This window comes from Cervus elaphus, chromosome 11 (assembly GCF_910594005.1).
Source record: "Cervus elaphus chromosome 11, mCerEla1.1, whole genome shotgun sequence".
In the NCBI taxonomy this organism is placed as follows: domain Eukaryota; kingdom Metazoa; phylum Chordata; class Mammalia; order Artiodactyla; family Cervidae; genus Cervus; species Cervus elaphus.
This window is the reverse complement of record NC_057825.1, coordinates 57854410-57878262: the sequence shown is the minus strand read 5'-3', so window position 1 is coordinate 57878262 and position 23853 is coordinate 57854410. Positions and strand designations below refer to the sequence as shown.

At 53.6% G+C, this 23853-nt stretch overlaps 1 protein-coding gene across 3 annotated transcripts in view; it reads left to right on the top strand.

Annotated features, from left to right (window-relative positions):
* PSD4 (pleckstrin and Sec7 domain containing 4) overlaps positions 1–16607 on the top strand; it is a 45216-nt gene extending 28609 nt beyond the window's left edge. For all 3 annotated transcript variants that reach the window (XM_043917854.1, XM_043917856.1, XM_043917855.1), the window contains 15 exons: positions 141–266; positions 564–642; positions 1828–2209; positions 6133–6309; positions 6730–6810; positions 6951–7063; positions 7217–7275; positions 7446–7535; positions 9177–9220; positions 9578–9738; positions 10699–10769; positions 10862–11025; positions 11739–11883; positions 12133–12276; positions 14363–16607. In XM_043917854.1, coding sequence (XP_043773789.1) covers positions 141–266; positions 564–642; positions 1828–2209; positions 6133–6309; positions 6730–6810; positions 6951–7063; positions 7217–7275; positions 7446–7535; positions 9177–9220; positions 9578–9738; positions 10699–10769; positions 10862–11025; positions 11739–11883; positions 12133–12276; positions 14363–14620 — 2094 coding nt within the window. In that variant the 3' untranslated portion in view covers positions 14621–16607. The remainder of the gene's footprint in view (positions 1–140; positions 267–563; positions 643–1827; positions 2210–6132; positions 6310–6729; positions 6811–6950; positions 7064–7216; positions 7276–7445; positions 7536–9176; positions 9221–9577; positions 9739–10698; positions 10770–10861; positions 11026–11738; positions 11884–12132; positions 12277–14362) is intronic.
* The last annotated feature ends 7246 nt before the right edge of the window (positions 16608–23853 follow it).

Sequence of the window (23853 nt, the reverse complement as noted above, 5' to 3'; positions counted from 1 at the left end):
CACGGGAAGCAGGGCCCATTCTGAGCAGACAGAGCAGAGACGACTAGAAGTCAGTGAACATGGGTGAGGCCAGAGGGATGTCGGAAAGGCCCTGGAAGCAGTTTCCCTGGGGCAAATCTCTCCTCCTTTTCTTCCCGAAGAGTTCTCTGAGAGACAGCCTTGAGCCTGCCTCGCCTGCAGCATCCTGTGTGGACCAGACACTTAGCTGGGAGACAGAACATGTGGAATCTAACGGCAGACCCGCCACACATCCAGTGCAACCTTGGGCAAGTCACTTCCCCTCTCTGGGCCTCACCTCTTCCATCTGTAAAGAGGGAACATGAGCCCCGTGATTTCCGGGGCCCAGCACCAGCCCACCTAGGACGTGGGTCCCATCCAGGGTGCCTCTTCTGAACCGAGGCCCAGATCGGGGAGTGTGGTCTGGGATGGGGGAGGACAGCAGGGAAGGAGGGCCCTGTGTACATATAGTCCTGCTTCCCTCCTCATCTTCCCCTGCCTACGCTGCCCCCCACACCTCTCAGTGTCTCCAGGCCTCATGGATGAACCTCTATCTTTCTCAACAGGCTGGGCCCAGCACCCAGGGCTGGCCAACCAAGGTCATTCCTTCCTGGCCCCCAGGGCCTCTTAGCTCCCAGGACAGAGGTGAGATCCAGTGTGGGGTCTGGAAAATCAAGTGGTTGGGGGCTTGATCGGGAGTGGGGACAAAGATCATTCTTGGATCCCAGGGGTGTTGTTAAGGGGTCCCCTTGTATTGAATTAGAACCAGACAGACTTGAGGTTAGACCCTGTGTCTGCCTCTGTAACTTCATCAATACAGTGGGTTTTAAAATACCCATCTCTGCTAATGGGAAGTTGCTGTATAATATGGGGAGCTCAGCCCAGTGCTCTGTGACAACCTAGAAGGACAGGATGGGGTGGGGAGTGGGAGGGAATAATTTCAAGAGGGAGGGGACATATGTATACCTACAGCTGATTCATGTTGTTGTATGGCAGAAACCAACACAACATTGTAAAGCAACTGTTCAGTCGCTAAGTTGTATCCGACTCTTTGCGACCCCATGAACTGCAGCACGCCAGGCTTCCCTGTCCTTCACTATCTCCTGGAGTTTGCTCACATTCATGTCCACTGAGTCGGGGATGCTTATCTAACCATCTCATCCCCTGCCCACCCCCATATCTTCCAATTAAAAGTAAATTTAAAAAATAAATAATGAAATACCCATCTCTTGGGAGTAAATGAAGACTAAAAATTTTAAAAAAATAAAATACTCATAGAGTAAATGAAAAATAACATTTTTTTTAAATAAAGTAAAATACCATCTCATAGAGTAAATGATGAAATGTACAAAAGATCCTGAAGCTGGGAAAGATTGAAGGCAGGAGGAGAAGGGGATGACAGAGGATGAGATGGTTGGATGGTATCACCGACTCAATGGACATGAGTTTGAGCAAGCTCCAGGAGATGGTGAAGGACAGGGAAGCCTGGCGTGCTGCAGTCCATGGGGTCACAAAGAGTCAGACACGACTTAGTGACTGAACAACAGCAACAAAAGACCCAGCCTTTTGGATGCCGGGATCTTCATGGTTTAGCAACCTTGAACCTGTGGTTGCCTTGGGGCTGGAGTTCTCTGCCTGCTGCCCCATGTGTGGGAGGTCACTGCCCCATGACCAGGGACAGAATGTGCAGTTTCAGGGAGGAGCGTGGGGGGGTAGGGGAGAGAGACATGCTGGTGATGACAGCCCAGGCTGTTCCCTGGCTCTGCCAGGCCCCTTGGCCCAAAGCCTGCCCCTCACCCCATGCCAGCTTCATTCCATGCTCTTTCTCAGGTGACAAGGATACAGAGTGTGTCCAGGAGTCTGCTCCCTGCACCGTGGCCCCTGGCCACCCCTGGGGGAGCCCAGCCTCTTCGCCGGAGCCGAGCAGCCCTGAGTCTGTGGTCAGAGGCTCCGACTCCCTGCCCAGCCCTGTCTCCTCCCGGGAAGGCAGCCTGCGGCTGCAGGGCCGCCCCCCAGACAGTGTTCTTCCTGAGTGGACACTAGATGCTCCAAGCCCTTCATTCCTGGAGACAGATGGGGTGCAGCCAGGTTCCCTGGAAAAAGAGGAGGCAGGAGAGGCCCCAAACCAAGGGAAGGAAGTAAAGTTAAGCCCCGCCAGGACTGCGGAGGCCGGAGCCAGACAGCCTGACGCTTGCCTGACTTCTGCAAAAACGTAAGTGTCATTCTAAGCACCCTCTGCCTCCTAATTATGCAGGCATTTAAGAATACCCAGTCTGATTCTTTTCCCTTATTGTTTATTACAAAATATTAAGAATACTTTCCTGTGCTATTATAGTAGGTCCTTATTGGTTATCTGTTTTATATATAATAGTGTGTATATGTTAATTCCAGACTCCTCATTTATTCTTACCCCTCTTTCCCGTTTGGTAACCGTAAGTTTTTTTCCATTTCTGTTTTATGAGTAAATTCATTTGTATCTTTTTTTTTTTAGACTTCATATATAAGTCATAGCATACAATAGTTGTCTGACTTCACTTAGTATGATAATCTCTAGGTCCATCCATGTTGCTGCAAATGACTTATTTTATTCTTTTGTATGGCTGAGTAATATTCCATTGTATGTATGTGTATATATGTGTATAAGTAAGTAAGTAAGTAAAGTCACTCAGTTGTGTCCGACTCTTTGTGACCCCATGGACTGTAGCCTACCAGGCTTCTCTGTCCATGGGATTTTTCCAGGCAAGAGTACTGGAGTGGGTTGCCATTTCCTTCTCCAGGGGATCTTCCTGACCCAGGGATCAAACCCAGGTCTCCAGCATTGCAGACAGACGCTTTACCATCTGAGCCACCAGGGAAGCCCTCAATGTATACCGCATCTTTTTTATCCATTCATCTGTCAGTGGACATTTAGGTTGTTTACATGTCTTGGCTATTGTAAATAGTGCTGCAGTGAACATTGGGGTGCATATATCTTTTCAAATTATGGCTTTCTCTAGATGTATGCCTAGGACTGGGATTGCTGGATCATATGGTAGTTCTATATTTAGGTTTTTAAGAAAACTCCATACTGTTCTCCATAGTGGCTGCACCAATTTACATTCCCACCAACAGTGTTGGAGGGTTCCTTTTTCTCCATATCCTCTCCAGCATGTATTATTGGTAGACTTTTTGATGATAGCCATTCTGACTGGTGTGAGGTGACATGAGAAATGCATGCTGGGACCTCACATAGAATGTATGTAAGCCGGGATTACAGACTGGAGGGTTTAGAAGCACAAGAAACCAAAGGGCAGACGGTCATACACGTAGGGCAGGACTTGCATGTGCCGAGGGACAGCCAGGGAGACATGTCCATGACCAGACACCGGGAGACGACCAGGGGGTTGTGCAGTGAACCTGACCAGGACCACGAGTGCAGAAGAATGGGGGTCATGCTAGGCAGGTCTGGGAAGAGGGATGGTCAGAGCTAGTGGTGTGGGGATTACATGCTGCTATGAATTTGAAGATGTGACTGGGAGGCCCAGAGTGCTGACCCAGATCTCTCTCCCTCACAGAGTAGCAGGGGAAGGTTTGATTGGTACCAAAGGAATGGTGGACCTTGGGGTCCATAGCAGGATTGAATGACCCCAGAACTGTGAGCCAAGGTAGGAATAGGCCACCTGGAAATCCACTTAAATGTCCTCCTGCCCCAAGGATACTGCGTGAAGCCTGTCAGCCTCTAGGATCTCTCCATGGAAAAGGGATTTTGTTGGCCAAATTGAGGTCAGATGAAAGAGATTAGGGAACACTAGTGATGGTTTAAGTGTTACACTAACTGAAAGGTTAACTCCACTCCGATCTTAATGCCATTGAGTGATGGCGAACCTCAGGCAGTATCAGAAACCAAAGAAGCATCTTTCTTCCACTGCTGGAACACTGCATGGTGTCTGGAGATGTCCAGGGTAATCAGAAGAGTCTCTCAGTATCTAAAAAGAGAGTGTTCATTGTACCAGAAATTAACCTTAATTCAACCCCAAATAAAAATAAATCTACCTAAAATGTGAGCCATACTTTCATAGTAGATAATGAAAAAGGTTTAACTGATGCTTTTCTTGGTAAACCCCACTAAATATTACAGAAATAAATTTATTTAATCTTATATTTAATACAATATAGGAAGTTAATTTTCCTGGCCTAATTTGCTGGCCCATGTCACTCATTCATCTTTAAGTTTCACAGTGAGGTCATAAAGGTCTATTTATTACTTTATTTTATTTTGGGCTTCCCTGGTGGCTCAGATGGTCAAGAATCTGCCTGCAGTGCAGGAGACCCAGGTTCAATCCCTGGGTCAGGAAGATTAATAACAGCTTTATTGAGATATAATTCACATATCATACAATCCATCCATTTAAAGTATACAATTCCATAACAGATTATATTTGCTTTGTGGGTTTTTTTTTTCCCTCAAAGTGCCTCCCTATCTAGATGTTATTTTAGTAACAATACTAATTGACTAGGTCATTTTGGTAAAAGTATTTGAGGGCTTCGTCAGCTGGTTATCCAGGTAGTTCTCTTTACATTTTTTGGCTGTACCACAAGGCATGTGTGATCTAGTTTCCTGACCGGGGATTGAACCTGTGCCCCCTGCATTGGAAGCACAGTCTTAACCGATGGACCTCTCAGGAAGTCCCCCAAGTAGTTCTCTTTACATGTGACAAGCATGTCATTATTTTTACTTCCTCCTCCTCAGTTGTTCATTGGAATAAGCCTTCCTGTTCCTCTACTTGTCTCTGGCTTCCCAAGTGACCCCTGGAATCTTCCAGTATCACTTTCATGGACTTCATAACATCCTATGTTTTTTCGGCAAGATTTGTAATGTCACTTTTCAGTTGATTTCCATTATGTTTGCCTTGTTGGATGCAGATGAGCCTCAGCAAGTAGGGAGAAGTTACCAGCAAAGTCACTGACCCAGTTGGGGGCAGACACATGCATTTGTGTTACGTGGAGAGGACTACTAAGTCCAGCTGAATTTTATAAGTGGGTAGTCCATTGGTGAACATTTTCGTATTGTGATAAGTTTTGCTTCTTTGTACAAACTCCCTAAGTGTGGTAACCTGGATGATGCGTGCTCGCATGTGCTCAGTCGCTTAGCCGTGTCTGAATCTTTGTGACCCCATAGACTGCAGTCCGCCCAGGTTCCCCTTGTCCATGGGATTTTCTAGGCAAGAACACTGGAGTGGGTTACCATTTCCTCCTCCAGGGGATCTTCCTGACCCAGGGATCAAGCCTGTGTCTCCTGCATTGGCAGGCAGATTTTTTTTTTTACCACTGAGCCACCTGGGAAGCAACTTGGATGATAATAACAAGGATACCCCAGTACTTGGTTGCAGTGTTGCAGGGACAATGCAGGAGTCAGAGGGAGATTGGTCTCGGTGACTTCTGAGATCCTGAGTGTTCCCTGAGTCTGTCAGGGGGTCTCCTGGGCCTGTGCACCTTTGTAGATCCCCATCCAAGCCCCTGCAGTGAGACCCTTCTATGACAGGGCAGCTGGTATGGGAGGGCAAGGGTTGGAAACCACCTCTATGGCCACCCCAGCTATCACCATCCCTAAAGCCAGTCTAGCTTCTGGTTCTTGCCTCATCCTTGCACCATCCTTGGCTGCAGATCTAGGAGTGGAGGCTGGAGCCTGAGGGTAGGGAAGGTGGGCAAGGAGGCATGATGGGGAGGGCAGGAGAGGTGAGGGACACAAGTGGCTGCTGGGGTTTGGGGAAGTAATCCCACCCCTCCTTGGGATGGATTCAATACCAGCAGGGTCTTCAAAGGGCTGCACCTGCCACCCAAGGTGAATTAGGCTCAGTGCATCCCTGTGGTTTACCTGAGAACGTGCTGGTACCAAGCTTGGCTCCAGCCCCTGCTGGCTTGGTGTGGATACTGCCCTCATCCTGCCCTCCTGGTGCCCAGGTCAGGTCAGGCGGGCTGTGACCCACACTCTTCCCTGGGGGTAGAGGGTAGCCCCAGCTCCCACTCTGAGCTCTGGGCATGGACTCTGAGCACTACTGCCCCCCACTGCCCCAACTGACCTCAAGGACACCTGACCCAGAAGCCCTTTGTCTCCATCCCAAATGGGAGCCTGAGGACAATGATGGACTTCCACAGGCTTCCTGGGAGCCCTGTGCCCCAAGTGCAACCCCCAGAGGAAGGCCAGAGGCCCCCGGCTGGAGACAAGCTGGCAAATGGCGTCAGGACTGACAAGGTGGCCTGGAACTTGGCCTCTCGCCTCTATCACCTGGAGGGCTTCCGGAAGTCTGAAGTGGCCGCCTACCTGAGGAAGAAGTAAGGGCTTTTGAACTCAAGCAAGGCTGGATGTCTAGTCAGGATGGGGAGGACCACTGATGGGCCATCCTTGCTGCCCGTGTCCCCCCACCACTGACCTCTCATGCCTGCACTCCTGCCCTGTCCACCGCACCCCCTCCCCTTCACCCCCAGACCCTTGTTGTGCCTCTCTCTCTTAGTCACGTTGGACCACCCTCAGTCCCTGCCTAGAGCTGCCAGACCTGCCCACCTGCCTCCCCTACCCCAGCCCCATGTCCCTCCTGCTCAGCGCTGATGGGGTCCCAGGGGCTGCCGGTGCCCTCTCGGGCCCCAGGGTCCACCCTGGCTGTGCCTTTCCTTTGATCACACCCCCAGCCCCCATCAGGCCCCAGGAGGCCCACCGGTCCCCACCCAGGCTTCATCTCCACTTTCCTTCTGCAGCAATGACTTCAGCAGGGCCGTGGCTGAGGAGTACCTGTCCTTCTTCCAGTTCGGAGGCCAGAGCCTGGACCGCGCGCTCCGGTAACACCTGGGAGCCTTCTCTGGGGAGGAGGGATGGCTGGTGGGGAAGCAGAGGGGAAGCACCACCAGCAGAGGCTGGATTCTGGCTGGCCCCGAGCTCAGGCTGCCGGGCTCTGCCTGGACTCGGGACCTCCTTCCAGGGGCTTCCTCCAGGCCCTGGTGCTTAGTGGGGAGACCCAGGAACGAGAGCGGATCCTCTACCAGTTCTCCAAGCGCTTCCATCACTGCAACCCCGGGCTTTTCTCCTCAGTAGGTAGGGAGGGGCCGGCTCACTGGGTGGTGACTGGTGGGAGTGTGCTGGGAGGCCATGGGGGCCCAGAAGCATTGGGGAGGTCCCCCCACCGAGGGTGGGCAGAGGCAGTGCAGGAGTCCCGGTTCCAATGGCCTTTTCTCTCTGCGGGGGCAGATTGTGTGCACACCTTGACTTGCGCCATCATGCTCCTTAACACGGACCTGCACGGACAGGTGAGAGCCTATGGGGGTCCTGGGAGAGGGGAACCAAGACCAAGGCCTGGGATGGGGTCAGGGAGGGCCCTGGGGATCCAGGGGAGGTTCAGGGTGGCCAGCCAGGGGTCTTGCTGCTGGAGTGGGACATGTGTGCCAGCTGCCCCCCTCTCCACATGTTCTGGCCACAGAACATTGGGAAGAGCATGAGCTGCCAGGAATTCATAACCAACCTGAACGGCCTGAGGGACGGCGGGAACTTCCCCAAAGAACTGCTCAAGGTACGGCATGGGGTCCACATAGGGCCTAGAACCTCAGCTTGCTGTCCCAAGGGGAACATGAGCTCAGGCCTGGCTCTGCCAAGACATCCTTGAGACAACACGCCTTTTTAAAAACATAATTCCTTATTTATTTATTTGACTGTCCTGGGTCTTTGTCACCAATATGCAACATCTTCTAGTTGTGGCATGCGGGGTCTAGTTCCCTGACCAGAGATCGAACCTAACCTGTCCCCCCTGCAATGGGAGCACAGAGTCTTAACCACCGGACTGCCAGGGAAATCCCAGAACAGGCCTTTACTGAAGGGAACTAAAAGTGATACTGCCCAGCCTGCGGCATCAGTGTCCCCTTGAAATGTATTAGCTTGTGTGAATTCACATCCCCCTGGCCTGGGTCCACTGAATCAAATCTTGGGCTGGGCCCCTACATTGTTCCGTTATGCCTCTGGGTGACTCTCAGGCCTATGAGGTCTGAGAAGCGCTGGTTTTTGGTCCTTGGTGTAAAGCTTCACGTGGTGAAAGTCTGGAGCTAGGATTCAGGAGCCAGAGGTTGCAGGGTTTGAATTCTAGCCTTGGGCAGCTTACACTTTGGCCGAGGCAAGTTCTCCCAGGGTGAGTGACCATTTTGCAGGGCTGTTACCACGATGAAATTGAGGTGGTCAAGTGCTTAGTCCAGGGCCTGGCACACAGGCTGCTTTCATAAGCAGTCACAGCATTTATTCTCCTGTCTATTCAGCGAACATTGACTGAACACTTACTATCTGCATGGCACCCCCGCTAGGTGTGGCCAGAGCTCCAGAAGCCAGCCAGCCGCCTGGACATGCGTACTCTTGGTCGTATCATTTCAAAGTCATGGCATCTCGTTTATTCATTCACTCAGCAAATGCTAACTACTCTGTACTGAGCCATTCCTGCGGTCTCAGATCCCTCTGGGCAGGATGGTATGTGGGTGATTCATTTCCCCTTGGCCTCACTAAATTCAAGGAAAGGGCTTCCCTCATGGCTCAGATGGTAAAGAATCCGCCTGCAACGCAGGAGACCTGGGTTTAATCGTTGGGTTGGGAAGCTCTCCTGCAGAGGAAATGGCTACCTGCTCTAGTATTGTTTCCTGGCAAATCTTACGGACAGAGGAGCTTGGCAGGCTATGGGCTTCTCTGATGACTCAGACGGTAAAGAATCTGCCTGCAATGCGGGAGACCTGGGTTTGATCCCTGGGTTGGGAAGATCCCCTGGAGAAGGGCATGGTAACCCACTCCAGTATTGCTTGGAGAATCCCCATGGACACAGGAGCCTGGCGGGCTACAGTCCATCAGGTCGCAAAGAGTCGGACCCAACTGAACGACTGAGCACACACACACAGCGGGCTGGAGTCCATGTGGTCACACTGAGCACAAACAAAAGCCCAAGGAAGGACAGGGATTGGCTTGTTCACCCTTGTGTCTCCAGCCCCCAGGACAGTGCCCAGCACATGGCAAATGCCTGATTAATTGTTGCCTGCATGCATGGATCCATGGGTTGCTTGCTGCCCAAGGCAGAAGGGCAGCAACACTGGGATGGAGGTGGCAGCATGCCCATCCTACCTCTGCCAGAGTCTGGGCCCCCTGGCCTGAGGCTCTCCGGCCCAGCTGTGTGTTTCTGTTCCAGGCCCTCTACTGGTCTATCCGAAGTGAGAAGCTCGAGTGGGCCGTGTAAGTGAGACCCATCTTCCCTCCCCACCCTCTCTCCTGCCCGCCCTCCTCCCACCCAGCTGAGTGGGAGAGTTCAGGGTCCTGGACAGTGCTCCCCTCTTCATGGGTGGAGCCAGAGGCAGGGCATCAGGCTGGTCTCAGAGAGGGTGCAGGGGGGCATGTAACACCTGGAGGAGCCAGAGGCCATGAGGGCTTAGGGATGAAGGAGCTGATGGGCTGACCTTGCAGGAGGGCTTCTTTTAGGGGGTCCTGAGGTGTGGCTGCCCAGCAAGAGAGAGGGTGGGGTCCTGAGGCAGGGGTGCCTCCTGGTGGCCTCTGCCCATTCAAGCAGCCCCAGCCCGATTCTCTGATGCCCAGGGATGAAGAAGACGCAGCCAGGCCCGAGAAGGCCCAGCCGTCTCCCCCGGCTGGCAAGATGAGCAACCCTTTCCTCCAGCTGGCCCAGGACCCCACGGTGCCCACCTACAAGCAGGGCTTGCTGGCCCGGAAGATGCACCAGGATGCGGATGGCAAGAAGAGTGAGTGTCTCCCTGCTGTCGGGCATCTGTCTACCAGTGTGTGCAGAGAGACGGCATGGGTGGAGGACGGGCAGCCCATGGTCCTTCCTCAATAGTGACTGTAAGCTTGGGGCTGGGGGTGAGGGAGGTGATGCAGAGACAAGACAAACCTAGGGATCCCCCGCCCCCTGGGCCTCTGTGCTAAGGTGGGAATCAGACAAACAAGGCAGTGTCTGGGATAAACAGAGGAGCTAGCTGCGTGCTGCAGGGAGGTCTCAATCGGGTATGGGGTGTGGGGGAGGGTGAGGCTTCTGTTTTTGTTTTGGGGGTAGAATGTGGGAGACAGGATAGTTAAGGTTTCTGGGACATGATGGTCTCTGAGCTGAACCTTGGAGGAAAGGAGAGTCTGGTTATTTGCAGAGAGATCCCCACCAGGAAAAGAGCACAGGGTGGGATGTGTGAGAAAAGATGGCGCGAGGTGCACTGGGCTTCATTCTGCAGACCGTTGAGGGCTCTGGAGCAGGGAGCCACATGACCAGAGCAGGAGTAGGATCCCAGATGGATGGGGCTGTGGTGACCAGCTAGGGGACTGGCATTTGGTTGTGAGAAGCCACATGAGCAAGGCCAAGAGGTGACCATGGGGAAGTAGGCCTTCAGCCCTAGCTTCTGAGCCCCTGTGTCTCTCTGGATGGGACTAGAAAGAGGTCCCAGAAGAGCTGTGCTTGTGGGTGGGTGTGTTTGAGGGAGGATGGACTGGGTGAGCACCTACTTGTGTTGTTATTCGTAAGTAGCTCTGTTTTGGTATCTAAGCATGATTGCCCATGTGTGTGAGACACAGTACTGCCTGCTTGTCATCTGTTGTGTTTTGTTGTGTTTCTGTGCACCCTGGGGAGGGACTGGTGGTGGTCAGATGGTGTGCATCTGAGGGTGTCGATGTGTGGGGGGATCATCACCCACCTTTGTGTTCTGCTTCCCGGGCAGCGCCGTGGGGTAAGCGCGGCTGGAAGATGCTCCACACCTTACTTCGAGGGATGGTCCTCTACTTCCTGAAGGTAGGGAGGGTGTCTGCACCCCTGATGGGCCGTGTGGGAGGGTGGGCAGCTGACGGAAACCTCTTTTCTGAGCCCCTGTTGCCCTGTGGCAGGGAGAGGACCACGGCCTTGATGGGGAGAGTTTGGTGGGGCAGATGGTGGATGAGCCGGTGGGGGTGCACCACTCACTAGCCACCCCCGCCACCCACTACACCAAGAAGCCTCATGTCTTCCAGCTGCGCACGGCCGACTGGCGCCTCTACCTCTTCCAGGCACCGTAAGTCGGGGGCGGGGATGAGATGAGAGATAGCAAGGCCCCAGCTTTCCTCCTGTGAACCTCTCATCCTCTGATGGGTGCTGGCCCTACCCTGGAGGAAGGTGCAGGCTTGACCTGAGATGTTTCACTGGTGGGCCCCAGATACACATGAAGTGTGGGGAGTGGGGAACTTCCGGCTACCATCCCCTGCCCTAAGCCCGTTTCACCCCTGGGACCACCTCTTCCTTGAAAGTTGGACTAAGCCTCCCAGTTCCAAACAGAGGATTCAAGGAAGCCATGAACACTTGATCATTTTTTGGCATTTGATATAAACTGTATTGGGCTTCCCTGGTGGCTCAGTGGTAAAGGACCCACCTGCCAATGCAGGAGACTTGGGTTCGATCCCTGGATCGGGACGATCTCCTGGATAAGGGAATGGCAACCCACTCCAGTATTCTTGTCTGGAGAATCTCATGGACAGAGGAGCCTGGCGGGCTACAGTCCTTGGGGTCCCAGAATTGGACACGACTGAGTAACTAAACATAAACTCTATTGCCTTCCCAGATTTGCCTCTGTTGGGCGAGAAAAACCACCAGCAGAGGTCAGCCACCTCAGCTAGTGGCAGGACTTCTGGCTTTTGTAGCTGGGTGGCTGTGCTGACCACCGGAGGCTGGAGGGCGGGGGTAGGCTAGCACTCTGCGGTCCAAGGAACAGACCGCTCTCTCTGCCCACAGCACTGCCCAGGAGATGACTTCCTGGATCGCACGCATCAACCTAGCCGCCGCCACGCACTCGGCTCCGCCTTTCCCTGCCGCGGTGGGCTCCCAGCGCAAATTTGTCCGGCCCATCCTGCCCGTGGGCCCAACCCAGGGCTCCCTGGTAAGACCTGAGCCTGAGGGAGGGGCGGGATGTGGTGGTGTGATACACCCTGGAGGACTAGAAGGGAGATGAGAAGCTATGCACCAGGCCTAGGAGAAGTGGGGGACGGGGGCTGGGCTGAACATCTGGGCCCCTGGGTCAGGATGGAGCTGTCCTCCTGGGCTCGGGAACAGAGAGGGGACGTCTTGGGATGGTGGGGACAGAGAGGGAGGGCTTGAAACAGCTCCCCGCACCGCCTCCCACTCCCAGGAGGAGCAGCATCGATCCCACGAGAACTGCCTGGACGCTGCCTCTGACGACCTACTGGATCTGCAGAGGAACTTACCCGAGCGGCGAGGCCGCAGCCGGGAGCTGGAAGACTACCGCTTGCGGAAGGAGTACCTGGAGTACGAGGTGAGGTCCGGGTGTCTCACCCTCCGCCTGGACCCTCTGCCGCCCTCTCATGGCCGTGGCCGTCCCTGCAGCCTTGGCTCCCCGCCGCTCAGGGCAGGGGGAGGGGCTTGGGTGAGAGCTCCAGCCCTGTGTGAATGGTCTATACACGCGAATGTGTGCACACGCCTGCACAAGTGTGTGTGTCCGTGTGCACTCAGGCCACTTCACCTCTTGTTCTGGGAACACAGCAGCTGCTTGTCTGGTAACACTCGTGTGTATGTGTGTGTGTGTGGCTTAGTCTTGCCTCCCAGCCAGGCTCCCTTGTCCTTGGGATTTCTCAGGCAAGAATATTGGAGTGGGTTGCCATTCCCCTCTCCAGGGGATCTTGCCAACCCAGGAATCAAGCCCAGGTCCCTTGCTTTGCAGGAAGATTCTTTACCATTTGAGCCACCTGGGAAGCCCAACTATTATTATATGTGTGTGTGTGTGTGTGTGTGTGTGTGTGTATGTGTGTGTGTATATATATGTGTGTATACATACACACACACACACATATATATATAATTTTCTTGGCCACACCTTTTGGCACATGGGATCTTAGTTCCTGACCAGGGATCCAACCCATGCACCCTGCGTTGGGAGTGCTGAGTCTTAACCACTGGACCGCCAGGGAAGTCATGGAAAAACTATATTTTAACAGAATTATTTCCCCTCATACCTACCTAATACTATTATAATAGGCAGTATTTCTGAAGCTTGTTGCATGGATTGTCTTATTTAGTCATTCAGCTACTCTGGGGTAAGGACACTAATCCTCATTTTACAGATGAGGAAACGGAGGCACAGAGAGATTAAACTTGTTCACACCTGATATACTTGCATGAGACCTGATCACATCCATGCCGCATTCATAGCCATAACTAAGAAATGATCTTTATTAGCTCTCTGATTGATACTGAAATATTTTCCTCACCCCACCCCCAATCCTGCACCCAAATTCAGCAGGAGGGTGGGTGAGGGGCAGTGTGATAACAGAGGAGGGCAGAGGCCACCCAGGGGCAGAGAGGGGAGCAAGCGTCAGTGTCACCTCCTGTCTGTGCCCACCAGCCTTGCACTATCCTCTCCCTCCCTTTTCTAGCTCATCCTCTTGGGGCATTGGCTGCATCCATGGCCATGAGCATGCCACTTCCCCGAGGTCCCAGGGCTGGCTGATAGGATCCAGCCCTGCCTGCAGCACTCCAGCCATTCCCCACCACTGACCAGCCTTTCGCTGGGACCTTTAGCAAGGCCTTGACCCTCTCTGGTGGGCTTCCCTGGTGGCTCAGATGGTAAAGAACCTGCCAGCAATGCAGGAGAACCTGGGTTCGGTCCCTGGGGCAGGAAGATACCCTGGAGAAAGAAATGACAACCCACTCTAGTATTCTTGCCTGGAGAATTCCATGGACAGAGGAGCCTGGCGGGCTACAATCCATGGGGTCATGAAGAGTCATAAAGAGTCGGACACGACTGAGCAACTGACACTGACCCTCCCTCTTTATAAAGCACAGTGATGACTCCTACCAGCCTCCCAGGGCCGGGATGAGGACCCAGTGGGCTGGAGGGTGGGAAAGCTCTGAGTAAACTGGGAACTGTATCTGAAGGATGCTAGTTACGGGGGCCCGAGGAGTGTTAAGCAGATGAGGGTACTTAGCGTCATGCTCTCCAGATGCCAGTTGTTAAAATGCTATTCAGACTCAATGAGGGCTGCGTACAGATGTGTGCTGTTTGTGTGCGGTGCTGCACAGATCTCTAGCCTAGTGGGTTATGGATCTTTTAGTGTCTTAGCTACGTAACGTGCTCCAGAGATGTTAGTTACAGCACCAGGCAGTGTTGGCTGTATCGAACAGGGCCAGGCCGATGGGTGTAACTCTAAGATACCCGGGGAAGGACAGGATCTGCTGAGATCGTTGTCCATGAGAATGCTAGTTGTTGGCCCAGCCCTCTTTCTGCAGGCGTCTTTGTCCCTGTAACATCATTCGGTGTGATCTGTCTGTCCCTCACCCTCCCAGCCCCCTCCCGACCTGGAACTGGGGTGGTGCTGAGGCAGTGGGACCCATGTGTGTTCCAGAAAACTCGCTATGAGACCTACCTGCAGCTGCTCGTGGCCCGTCTGCACTGCCCGTCAGAAGACCTGGACCTGTGGGAGGAACAGCTGGGGAGGGAGGCTGGAGACCTGCAGGAGCCCAAGCCCAGCCTGAAGAAGTCCCACTCCAGCCCATCGCTGCATCAGGATGAGGCCCCCACCACGGCCAAGGTCAAGCGCAACATCTCGGAGCGCAGAACCTACCGGAAGATCATCCCCAAACGGAACCGCAATCAACTGTGAAGCCGGGGCCACCTCACCAACTCCCCCCCGCGACCTGGGCCTGCGGTGGATTTGGGATGAAACCCTAGGAAGAGCCTTATGTCAGCAGGTCCCTGCTGAGGATGGGGCCCTGCCTCTTCCCCGTGGAAGGATACCCTAGTGTGGTCCCCCCCCTTCGCTCCCTCGCACACCACACTGGAGTTCTGACACTGTTGCCCCCACCCCGGCTGCTCCCAAGAGAGGACAGAGGTCAAGGACTTGACTCAGCTGCCACAGTTCATCCCATTCTACCCTCCATCCCTTCAGAAGCCACAGAGGACACCTTTCCTGGACCTGGGGGAATTCTCAGCTCTCTGTTTGAGAGTCAGAGGCCCCGCGAGCTCCCCCATCCTCGGGGACAAAGACCAGGGCAGCAGAGACCTCGGCATAGACAGGCTAGGGGAGCTGCAGCGCTGGGAGCGGTCTTGCTCTGGAAATCAGGTGACTTGCTGGAAGAGGTCCTGGGAGACCCTCTGCCCTGCCCACTGCGGAGAACAGCATTCTGGGCAGGAGCAGAGACTCGGCAAGTTCAAGGGCTCAGTGAGGCTGGCTCTAGGGCCCCCTGCCTTTGTCTGGTCTTCCCTACATCCTGCACACAGAGGGGGCAGATGAGGGAGGCCCTGCCTCCCATGGCCAATGGCTGATCATCAGAGTGGAACCAACGGTGGTCAGCGAGGGCCAGGAGGGGTGGGGGCGCCCAGAGCTCAGTGGAGAGCCCTGCCACAAGGGCCTTTGCCTCCCCAGAGCAGGGAAGGAGGTGCTCCAGGTTCAGGGAGGCTAAGGGTAAGAGGTGGTGACGCATGCTGTGTTCCCTGGGGGCTCTGGAGAGTTGTGAGGGGCGGTGAAGGCCTGGCTCCCTCCCCACACACCCCTCCCCTGGAAGCTCCAGGACTCACTCAGGGACCCCTTCCCTGCCCCAGCTTGCTCCCAGGGGCCCTTGCCACCCTCCCTGGGAAGCCCCCTTGTGCTCCCTTTGGCTGCGTCCCAGCTAGGCTGTTCACCGGACACTCGAGGACCCAAGGCTCTGCCTGTGGGAAGGAGGCCGGGCCGCCAGGCAGCCACCATTGTCTCTGTTCAGCCAAGTGTGAGAGCCGGCTGCCCGCCAAAAGGGGCCTCTCGCTACCCGCCTGCTGGCTGACTCACGCACAGCCTCTCCAGCCTTCCTGCCGCCCTGCCCTCCCCTTCGTGCTTGTGACCAGCCCTGGGGCCTGCAACTCCACCGGGTGGGGCTGGCACTTGAGGGTCACCAACAAGTGTCTGCCTGTGGCTGGGCCACACACCCAATGGGTGCACAAATACAGACCAGTGAAGAAGGAGGTGTGTACCAGTGAGGGGCATGGGAGGGGCAGGCAGCTCTGGGCAGCTGAGGCCACCTGCAGGGTGGCAGGCCGGGTTCCCTTTGCCGTGTGTGTGCATGTGCATGTCTGTGTGTGCATGTATGTGTCTGTGTGTGTGCATGTCTGTGAATGTGTGTGTAGCACGCTAATCGTGTGCAGGAGTCACACAGGCTGTCACAGCAGGAGGGGACCTCAGAATCATTGATTCATCCGCTCATGGGTTCATTCTTTCATTTCTCCAATAATGTTAAGTACCTTTATGGGCCAGTACTATGAGATTCAGGCATGAATCCAGCATGTCCCTGGCCTCCAGGAGAGGACCATCCTGTTCTCTGGTACCCAACTGGCAGTATAGAGTGGCCCTGGAGGCATTCCCATCCTATGCCCAGGAATCTGGATCCAGTAGGTCTGGGTCAGAGGCACCAACAGTATTTTTAAGGCTCCTTGGGCCACTTTGATGGGCGGAGGCCAGTTGTCTCATTTGATTGGGGTGGTAGACTAGCGCCGTGTGCACGTGACTTGGCCCACAAGTGATGCTTACAGGCTGAACCACCGTGAGTGGGTTATTTGACCTCACTGACCTGTATCCTTATTTCCAAAACCAGAATAAAAGGCAGAGGCTTGTTGGCGTGCTTGCATGTCTGTGACGCTTCCATGCTTCTTTGCTCTTGTAGAACTTGTACCTCCCTTTCACCTGGGCACAGAAGGTCTCCAGAGCCAGGTGCTCCAGGCTGCTGGGGTGCCCCCTATCTAGCTCTGCCTGAGCCGGGTTTGGTCTGGAGGCTTGATGAGCTGTTAGGCTGCGGTTATGACATGTGACCACTGGGGGGCGGGCTTGCATCTCCCAAGCCTCAAGCACTAGGTGTCTGGCTGCAGCTATGCCTCTGCAAGAACAGAAGTGAGTTGGGTGTTCCTGGCCATCACCAGAACCAGGCTCTTCCATTTCCCGAGGGCCATAGTGGCCCAGGTCAGGCCTCCCACCAGGCCAGGCCTCCCACCATCTGGACAGGCAAAGGGTTGGTACTTCAATATCTTCCTTCAGTGAAATGCTTCTGCTTAGTTGCTCAGTTATGTCCGACTCTTTGTGACCCCATGGACTGTGACCCACCAGGCTCCTCTGTCCATGGGATTTTCCAGGCAAGAATACTGGAGTGGATTGCCATTTCCTTCTCCAGAGGATCTTCCCAACCCAGGGATCGAACCTGCATCTCCTGTGTCTCCTGCATCACAGGCAGATTCTTTACCCATTGAGCCATCTGGGAAGACCCTCTTGCTGCTGATGGAGAGGAAAAAGCTTCTGGAGTCACATGGGGACAGCCTAGGATTCCCTACAGAATATTGTCTCAGGGAACCTACAACAGTGAAAATTAAACTCATTTAGTTTTCACCCAGTCCCAGGCCTGCGTATGAAACAGGTCAAACCCCACGGGCCTAGACTGACCTTGTCTCCACCCTCCTTTTCCGTCCCACCCAGGAGTGGGCTGGTCCATTCCTTTGCAGGGGAAGCAACTGGACACAAGTTCTTGGGGAACAGCTCAGACTACGGAAGGCTGGTTGAAGTCTGTCCTCAATGCCTCCTTTCCCATCTAGGGAGCTCAGCTCTGCCGTGAGCCAGATGACACCCCGATGTAACCTTTTCCCTGTCTCTCAGCATCTCTGCTCCATCTGGCTTTCTGCTAATGACATTCATTTATTTGTTGTTTGGTGGGCACCAGGGAGGAGTTAAAGGTCACTAAGGCCTGAGGGCTGGGTCATTTCCTTGCGGGGCTCAGAGTCAGATGGGAACAAGAGGGCTTTGTCTGGGTTGGAGGAGCTGGACTGGAGGGTTGGAGGTGGGGGATGGGGTAAGACAGAGTAGTCAGGGTGGGCTGAGGCCAGATCGTAAAGGAATTAGTGTCTATGGCCGTACCATCCTGAACACACCCGATCTCATCTGATCTCAGAAGCTAAGCAGGCTTTGGCCTGGTTAGTACTTGGATGGGAGATCATAAAGGATTGGTGAGTAGCTCAGAAGGGTGAGTTTTGAGCAGAAGAGTGACCAGCTCATGGCTTGGGAGATAGCCTGGAAGTTTGGCTTTAAGATGCAATAATTTGAGTTAGTGAGCCTAGAATAGGGTAGATAATGGCCTGGAGATGTTTATACTATGTGTGCAACTTTTCTGTAAGAAAAGAGGGGGCAGAGAGAATGACCTTGAACCTTGGGCCAACCTGGCATTCTCACACCTGGCCTCTCCTCCCTTCTTGTTCCCCTCCCCTGACCTGCATGCTGCCCTGCTCACTTATGGGGTTTACTGAATGTCACAGTCTGTGTAATGGCCCCTCCTCATCACCTGCTCTGCCAACACCTTTGTTATTGTTCAGTAGCTAAGTCATGTCCCACTCTTTGCGACCCCATGGACGGCAGCACACCAGGCTTCCCTGTCCACCACCAACTCCCAGAGCTTGCTCAAACTCATGTCCATTGAGTCAGTGATGCCATCCAACCATCTCATCATCTGTTGCCCCCTTCTCCTCCTGCCCTCAGTCTTTTCCAGCATCAGGGTCTTTTCCAATGAGTTGGCTCTTTGCATCAGGTGGCCAAAGTATTGGAGCTTCAGCATCAGTCCTTCCAATGAATATTCAGGACTGATTTCCTTTAGGATTGACTGGTCTCATCTCCTTGCTGTCCAAGGAACTCTTACGAGTCTTCTCCAGCACCACAGTTTGAACGTATCAATTCTTTGACACTCAGCCTTCTTTACAGTTGAACCCTCACATCCTTACAATAACACTTTTGTCCCCAACTATTCTGCATCTAACTGGCTGCTCCACCTCTACCTGTTCCCTGCCTCCCGTGGAAGGGGTGCTCCCTGCCTTTCTGGGACTATTCCCTCTCTCTCCCCAATTTTCTGCCTGCCTTAGAGCTCCCCCTTGGGGGTCCCATCTGGGTCTTCGGCCTATGCTCTACCCTTTCATTATCTTGCCTTGTAAACAACTTGAAGAATCACCATCAGAAGGAAAAAAAAAAAAAAACCTGTGTTTGACGCTCTGCTTCCTGTAGCCGAGACCCACAGATGGGTAGTCTTTGCCAGCTGTTTTGCCCCCTCACCTGGTTCCATTCACACCTGGCACGTTGGCCTCCAGCCACCACTCTCCACTGATGACCCTCCATCACCAAAGTCTCCTCAGCCTCCTCAGCCCTTCATCTCTCAGCGACCTTTGGCCCCATCCGCCCCTTGATCTGTGGACCCTACACGAGGCCCAGTGTGACCTGGCCACTTGCTTAGCCTCTTGTGCTTCGGTTTGCTTCTCTATAAAATGGGGATAATAACACCACTTACCTCACAGGGCCCTTAAGTGAAATTATGCACGTAAACAACTCGGAACAATGCCTGGCACAGGAGGAAACCCGGTTAGCTATTAGCACTGGCTTTGCCGGCCTTCCCCAGGCATCCTCCCGCCTCTGCCCTCAAACACGGGGTCCTTCTCCAAGGCTGGGCCTCCGCACTCGGCTCTCCCTCTGCCTGGACGTTGCGAGGGACAGATGTCAACTCAGATGGGCTTTAGCAGAAACGGACATCGTTTGGCTCCAGTAACTTGACAGTCCAGGTCAGGTTCCACACTGAGCCAGGAGCCCATTTCTCTCTTGTCCAGGGCTCCACCTCCCAGGTCTAGGGAGACAGGAGCAACCCTCTTGATACCAACACTTATGGACCAAGATGGTCCCTAGGAACTCCCAAGACTCCCTCTTCTTGGTACAAACCCAGCACACAGAGAATATCTGCTTCTCAGAAATGTTGAACTCAGGTCCAGAGTATGGTCTCTTTGAGCAACTTACCTTGGGCCAGGTGCCCACCTCTGAGCCAATCACTAGGGACTTAAGGTAATCAGAGGCATCCTTCCAAGTTGGGGGTGGGGTGTGGAGGCAATGCCACCCAGAGGATGGGGGCTGTGACCAGCTGCTGAGAAATACTGAGATCTAGGACTGGGAAGAGGAAAAACCCACGGCCATCCACATACCACTTCCTCCGTGAGGCCTTCCTTGCGTTCTCCTCCCCCAGTTATTCCCTATCACATCAAAGCCAAAGTTTCTACATCCCTCCCCTGCCCTCCTCTCCAGTCTTTCCTGTCTGTCTGCTCCCAGTGGAACATAAACCTCCCAAAGGCGGGAACAAGGCAGGTTGTTTTCCATCATACTGCAGGGCCTTGTCCAAGGCCTGACTCTTGGTGTCGAAAATTATAAATGTCAAAACTTTATCCTCCCTGGGCTTCTAGTACTCCATGTTCTCCTGGCTCTTCTTCTACTTCCTTACATGTTCTTTTCCGTCTTTCCTCTGCTTGCATTGCCCCCACCCCCAGCCTTGAACTGAGCCTTTTCCCAAAGTGAAACCTCAGAGGGCTTGCCTCACTGACTTCAGGGGCACCAGAGTAACTTCTGGGAAAAACTTCCAAATCTAAGCTTTCAGCACTAATATTTTTTCGGAACTGCAGACCTGGAGTTCTGTCTGTAGGGATGTGGACCCTCAATAAATCCTCCTGGAAATAGTAAATTTTTGTACCCACCCTACCCCCATGTGTGCATGCTCAATCACGTATGACTCTTTGCAACCCCCAGGACTGTACCCCACCAGGCTCCCCTGTCCATGGGATTCTCCAGGCAAGAATATTGGAGTGGGTTTCCGTGTCCTCCTCCCAGGGATCTTCCTGACCCAGGGATCAAACCTGCATCTCCTGAATTGGCAGGCAGATTCTTTGCCACTGAGCTGCCAGGGAAGCCAAATTACTGTGTAAATGTTACTTATGACCCGTGAGACTGAACATGGTGTCATCTCCCCTAAACTGTCCCCCGCGCCTATGAATGATGCTGTGACAGGTCGTTCCATTGCTTTGAAAGACAACACACCAGGATTATGGGGAGATTTGAGCCAGATGGGCCTTTGCCTCACCTTGGGGTCAGGTAGAAGCTTCTGGTTTTCTGATTTCTTTGTGTCTGTCATCTGATGTGACATGGACAGTGGGGGAGGGAGGTGTACACACAGAGAGGAGCTGACTCCCTCATTGAACGAATGAGACCCAGTAAGTGACTGTGACAGCACTTTTGCTTGGCCACCAAGAGATTCTAGGCATGTTTGCAGTTCAGGACCCATCCTTCTACCCAGTCTATATTTTCTGTGGTCCTGATGCTTTATTTCTTATTTATATTTGACTATTCATTGCATGCAGTTCCTGTGAGCTGTCTCAGATCCTCTCTGGAACAAGGTGGGGAATGCATTAATATTTAAAATAAAATAAACAAAATGTCGGCATGTGTGTGTGTGTCTTAGGTTGGAAATTCCTTAAGGGCAGGGACCATGTCTGTTTATATAGCACCTGGCACAGTGTCAAGTTGAGGCTTAACAAATGAATTTTGATGAAGAGAAAGAAGCTGCCTGCAAGAAGATGCAAAGGTTTTAGACCTCACCCTCCAGCCAAACCTCACCCAAATCCCCTTTTTGCAAGGAGTACCCTTCTTCAGGCTCCACCCTTCAGGCTCACCCTGTTTCTGATCATCCAGGCTCCTTCTTGTCACCCCTCCCTGTCCACATGCCCCCATCACCAACCTTGTGTGTGCATGCATGCTAAGTCACTTCAGTCATGTCCAACTCTTTGCGACCCTACGGACTGTAGCCCTCCAGGCTCCTCTGTCCATGGGATTTTCCAGGCATGAATACTGCCTGGGGATCTTCCCGACCCAGGGATTAAACCCATGTCTTTTATGTTTCCTGCATTGGCAGGGGGATTCTTTACCACTAGCCCCACCTGGGAAGCCCTGTCCTCACCCACATATTCTCCCCTTCCTCACACAGAGAACCTCAACCTCACCTCACTCGGGGTGGCTTCACCCCCAAACACCCAGGCCACCCTTTCACCCTTTCACCCAGTGTCCCAGCCCCGCAGGCCCATCCCCAGCTGGGCGGCAGCGCGTGGTGCTGGGAAACACCACCTCCGGCCGAGTGTTTGAGGTGCTGTCCCCTCGCGTGTCTTGGCCCCTTGGGGGCCTCCAGCCAGGCAGGGACCCGACAGAGGGAGGGGAGGGGATAAGCTGCTTCAAAACTCCAGATGCAGCAGTTAAAAAGAGGACAGAGGCAATGATCCTTCAAATTGCCACATCTGTATAATCTGCCTTTTATTTTCTGCTTCATGAAGTTTTATTTCCTATTATTTATTCACCTCCCCGCCCTCCCCTCCCCCGCCTCCGCTCTTCCTTAGCAGGCGACATGCTCAGATGGGCCCCCGAGCCTCAGCCTGGGTCTTGGCCCACCCCACCCCTCCCCCACCCCGGGCTGGCTGCTGGGAGAAGGCACCTGCTCCCCCCACAGTGACTCCCTCTCCTCCCCCAGTCACTACGTTTCAGCCCCCAAACGCCCCTCCCTCCACCCTCCAAGTAGAGCTGGGTGGAAATGTACATGGGGAACAGGTCATGGAGGTGAGGCCTGTCCCCAAAGCCCAGGTCACTGTCACCACCCTGAGCCAGAGTTTAGGGGGTGGAGGAACCCAGGAGATAAAGACGTGGGACTCACGGCTAGTTGGTGTCCCCATCCACCCTCCCCCCCATACCCTCCACCTGCTTCCTCTCCCGGGGCCTCCTCGACCCTCTCTACCCAACATCCTCATCCTTCTCTCATCCCTCCAGTTCTTGGACCTGTGGTCAGGGAGCTAGGCTGGCCCCAGCCTGGGTCAGGGGGTTATTGAGATGGAGGGGAGGGGACCAGGCAGGACCACAAGGAGGGGACGTTTTTGGTCTGTTTTGAGGCTCTGAGCATCTCCCGAACTCCCTACCCCACTGGAGGAATAAAGATTCCTGACTCAAAGAAAGACCCAGGCTGTCTGATTCTAGTTAATCACAGTGGTCGGGGGTGGAGGGGAGGCTGGCCCTCAGTTCCTGCAGTGGGGTGGGAGGGCCTCTAGGACAGGGTGCTGACATTGAGTCTTCTTGCCCAGAACGCTCCCGAGCCCTCCTTGGGACACAGAAGTCAAGACAATAATCCTTCTAAGGAAGAGGGGTCAGGATGGAGGTTAGGATTTGCAGTTGGTGTTCCTAGAGGCTCCTGGGAGAAGCTATGGATGCTTGAGAAGGGCTTGGGGTGGCGGGTGGCAGGCAGAAGGAATTTTGCAAATCTTACCCTGAAACCTGACAACACTTTATATCCCGTCTCTTCTGGCTTTTATCCCTTTCCCACCTTGCTCTACAGTGACATTTTTTTTCATGTTTGTTTATTTTTGGCTGTGTCCGGTGTTAGATGCAGTTCAGGTGTTGTTCATTGCAGTGAACAATGAAGTGCAAGGGAAGTGGAACTAAGTGATGGGGTCTTTGTTGCAGTGCATGGGTTTCTCTCTAGCTGTGGTGCTTAGTTGCCCCTCCACACATGGGATCTTAGTTCCCTGCATGTGTGCTGCATGCTAAATGAATTCAGTCGTGTCCGACTCTTTGTGACCTTATGGACTGTGGCCCACCAGGCTCCTCTGTCCATGGGATTCTCCAGGCAAGAATAGTGGAGTGGGTTGCCATGCCCTCCTCTAAGGAATCTTCCTGACCCAGAGACTGAACCCATGTCTCATACGCCTCCTGCCTTGGTAGGTGGGTTCTTTACCACTAGCACCACCTGGGAAGCCCTAGTTCCCTGACCAGGGCTCAAATCCGTGTCCCCTGTATTGAAAGATGGGGACGACCTTCCCACCTTCAACCAAGGAAGTCCTTAGAGTGACTTTTATAAAGGCTGTAGGCTCTGAGGTTTTTTGTTTTTATTTTGGATGATGGTGGGGTTGGAGGAGGATAATCTCATCTGGTTCATCCTTCTAGGTGCCTCATACAGGGACAGGCACAAAGTAGGTGGTTTATGATCTACTTCCGAATGAATG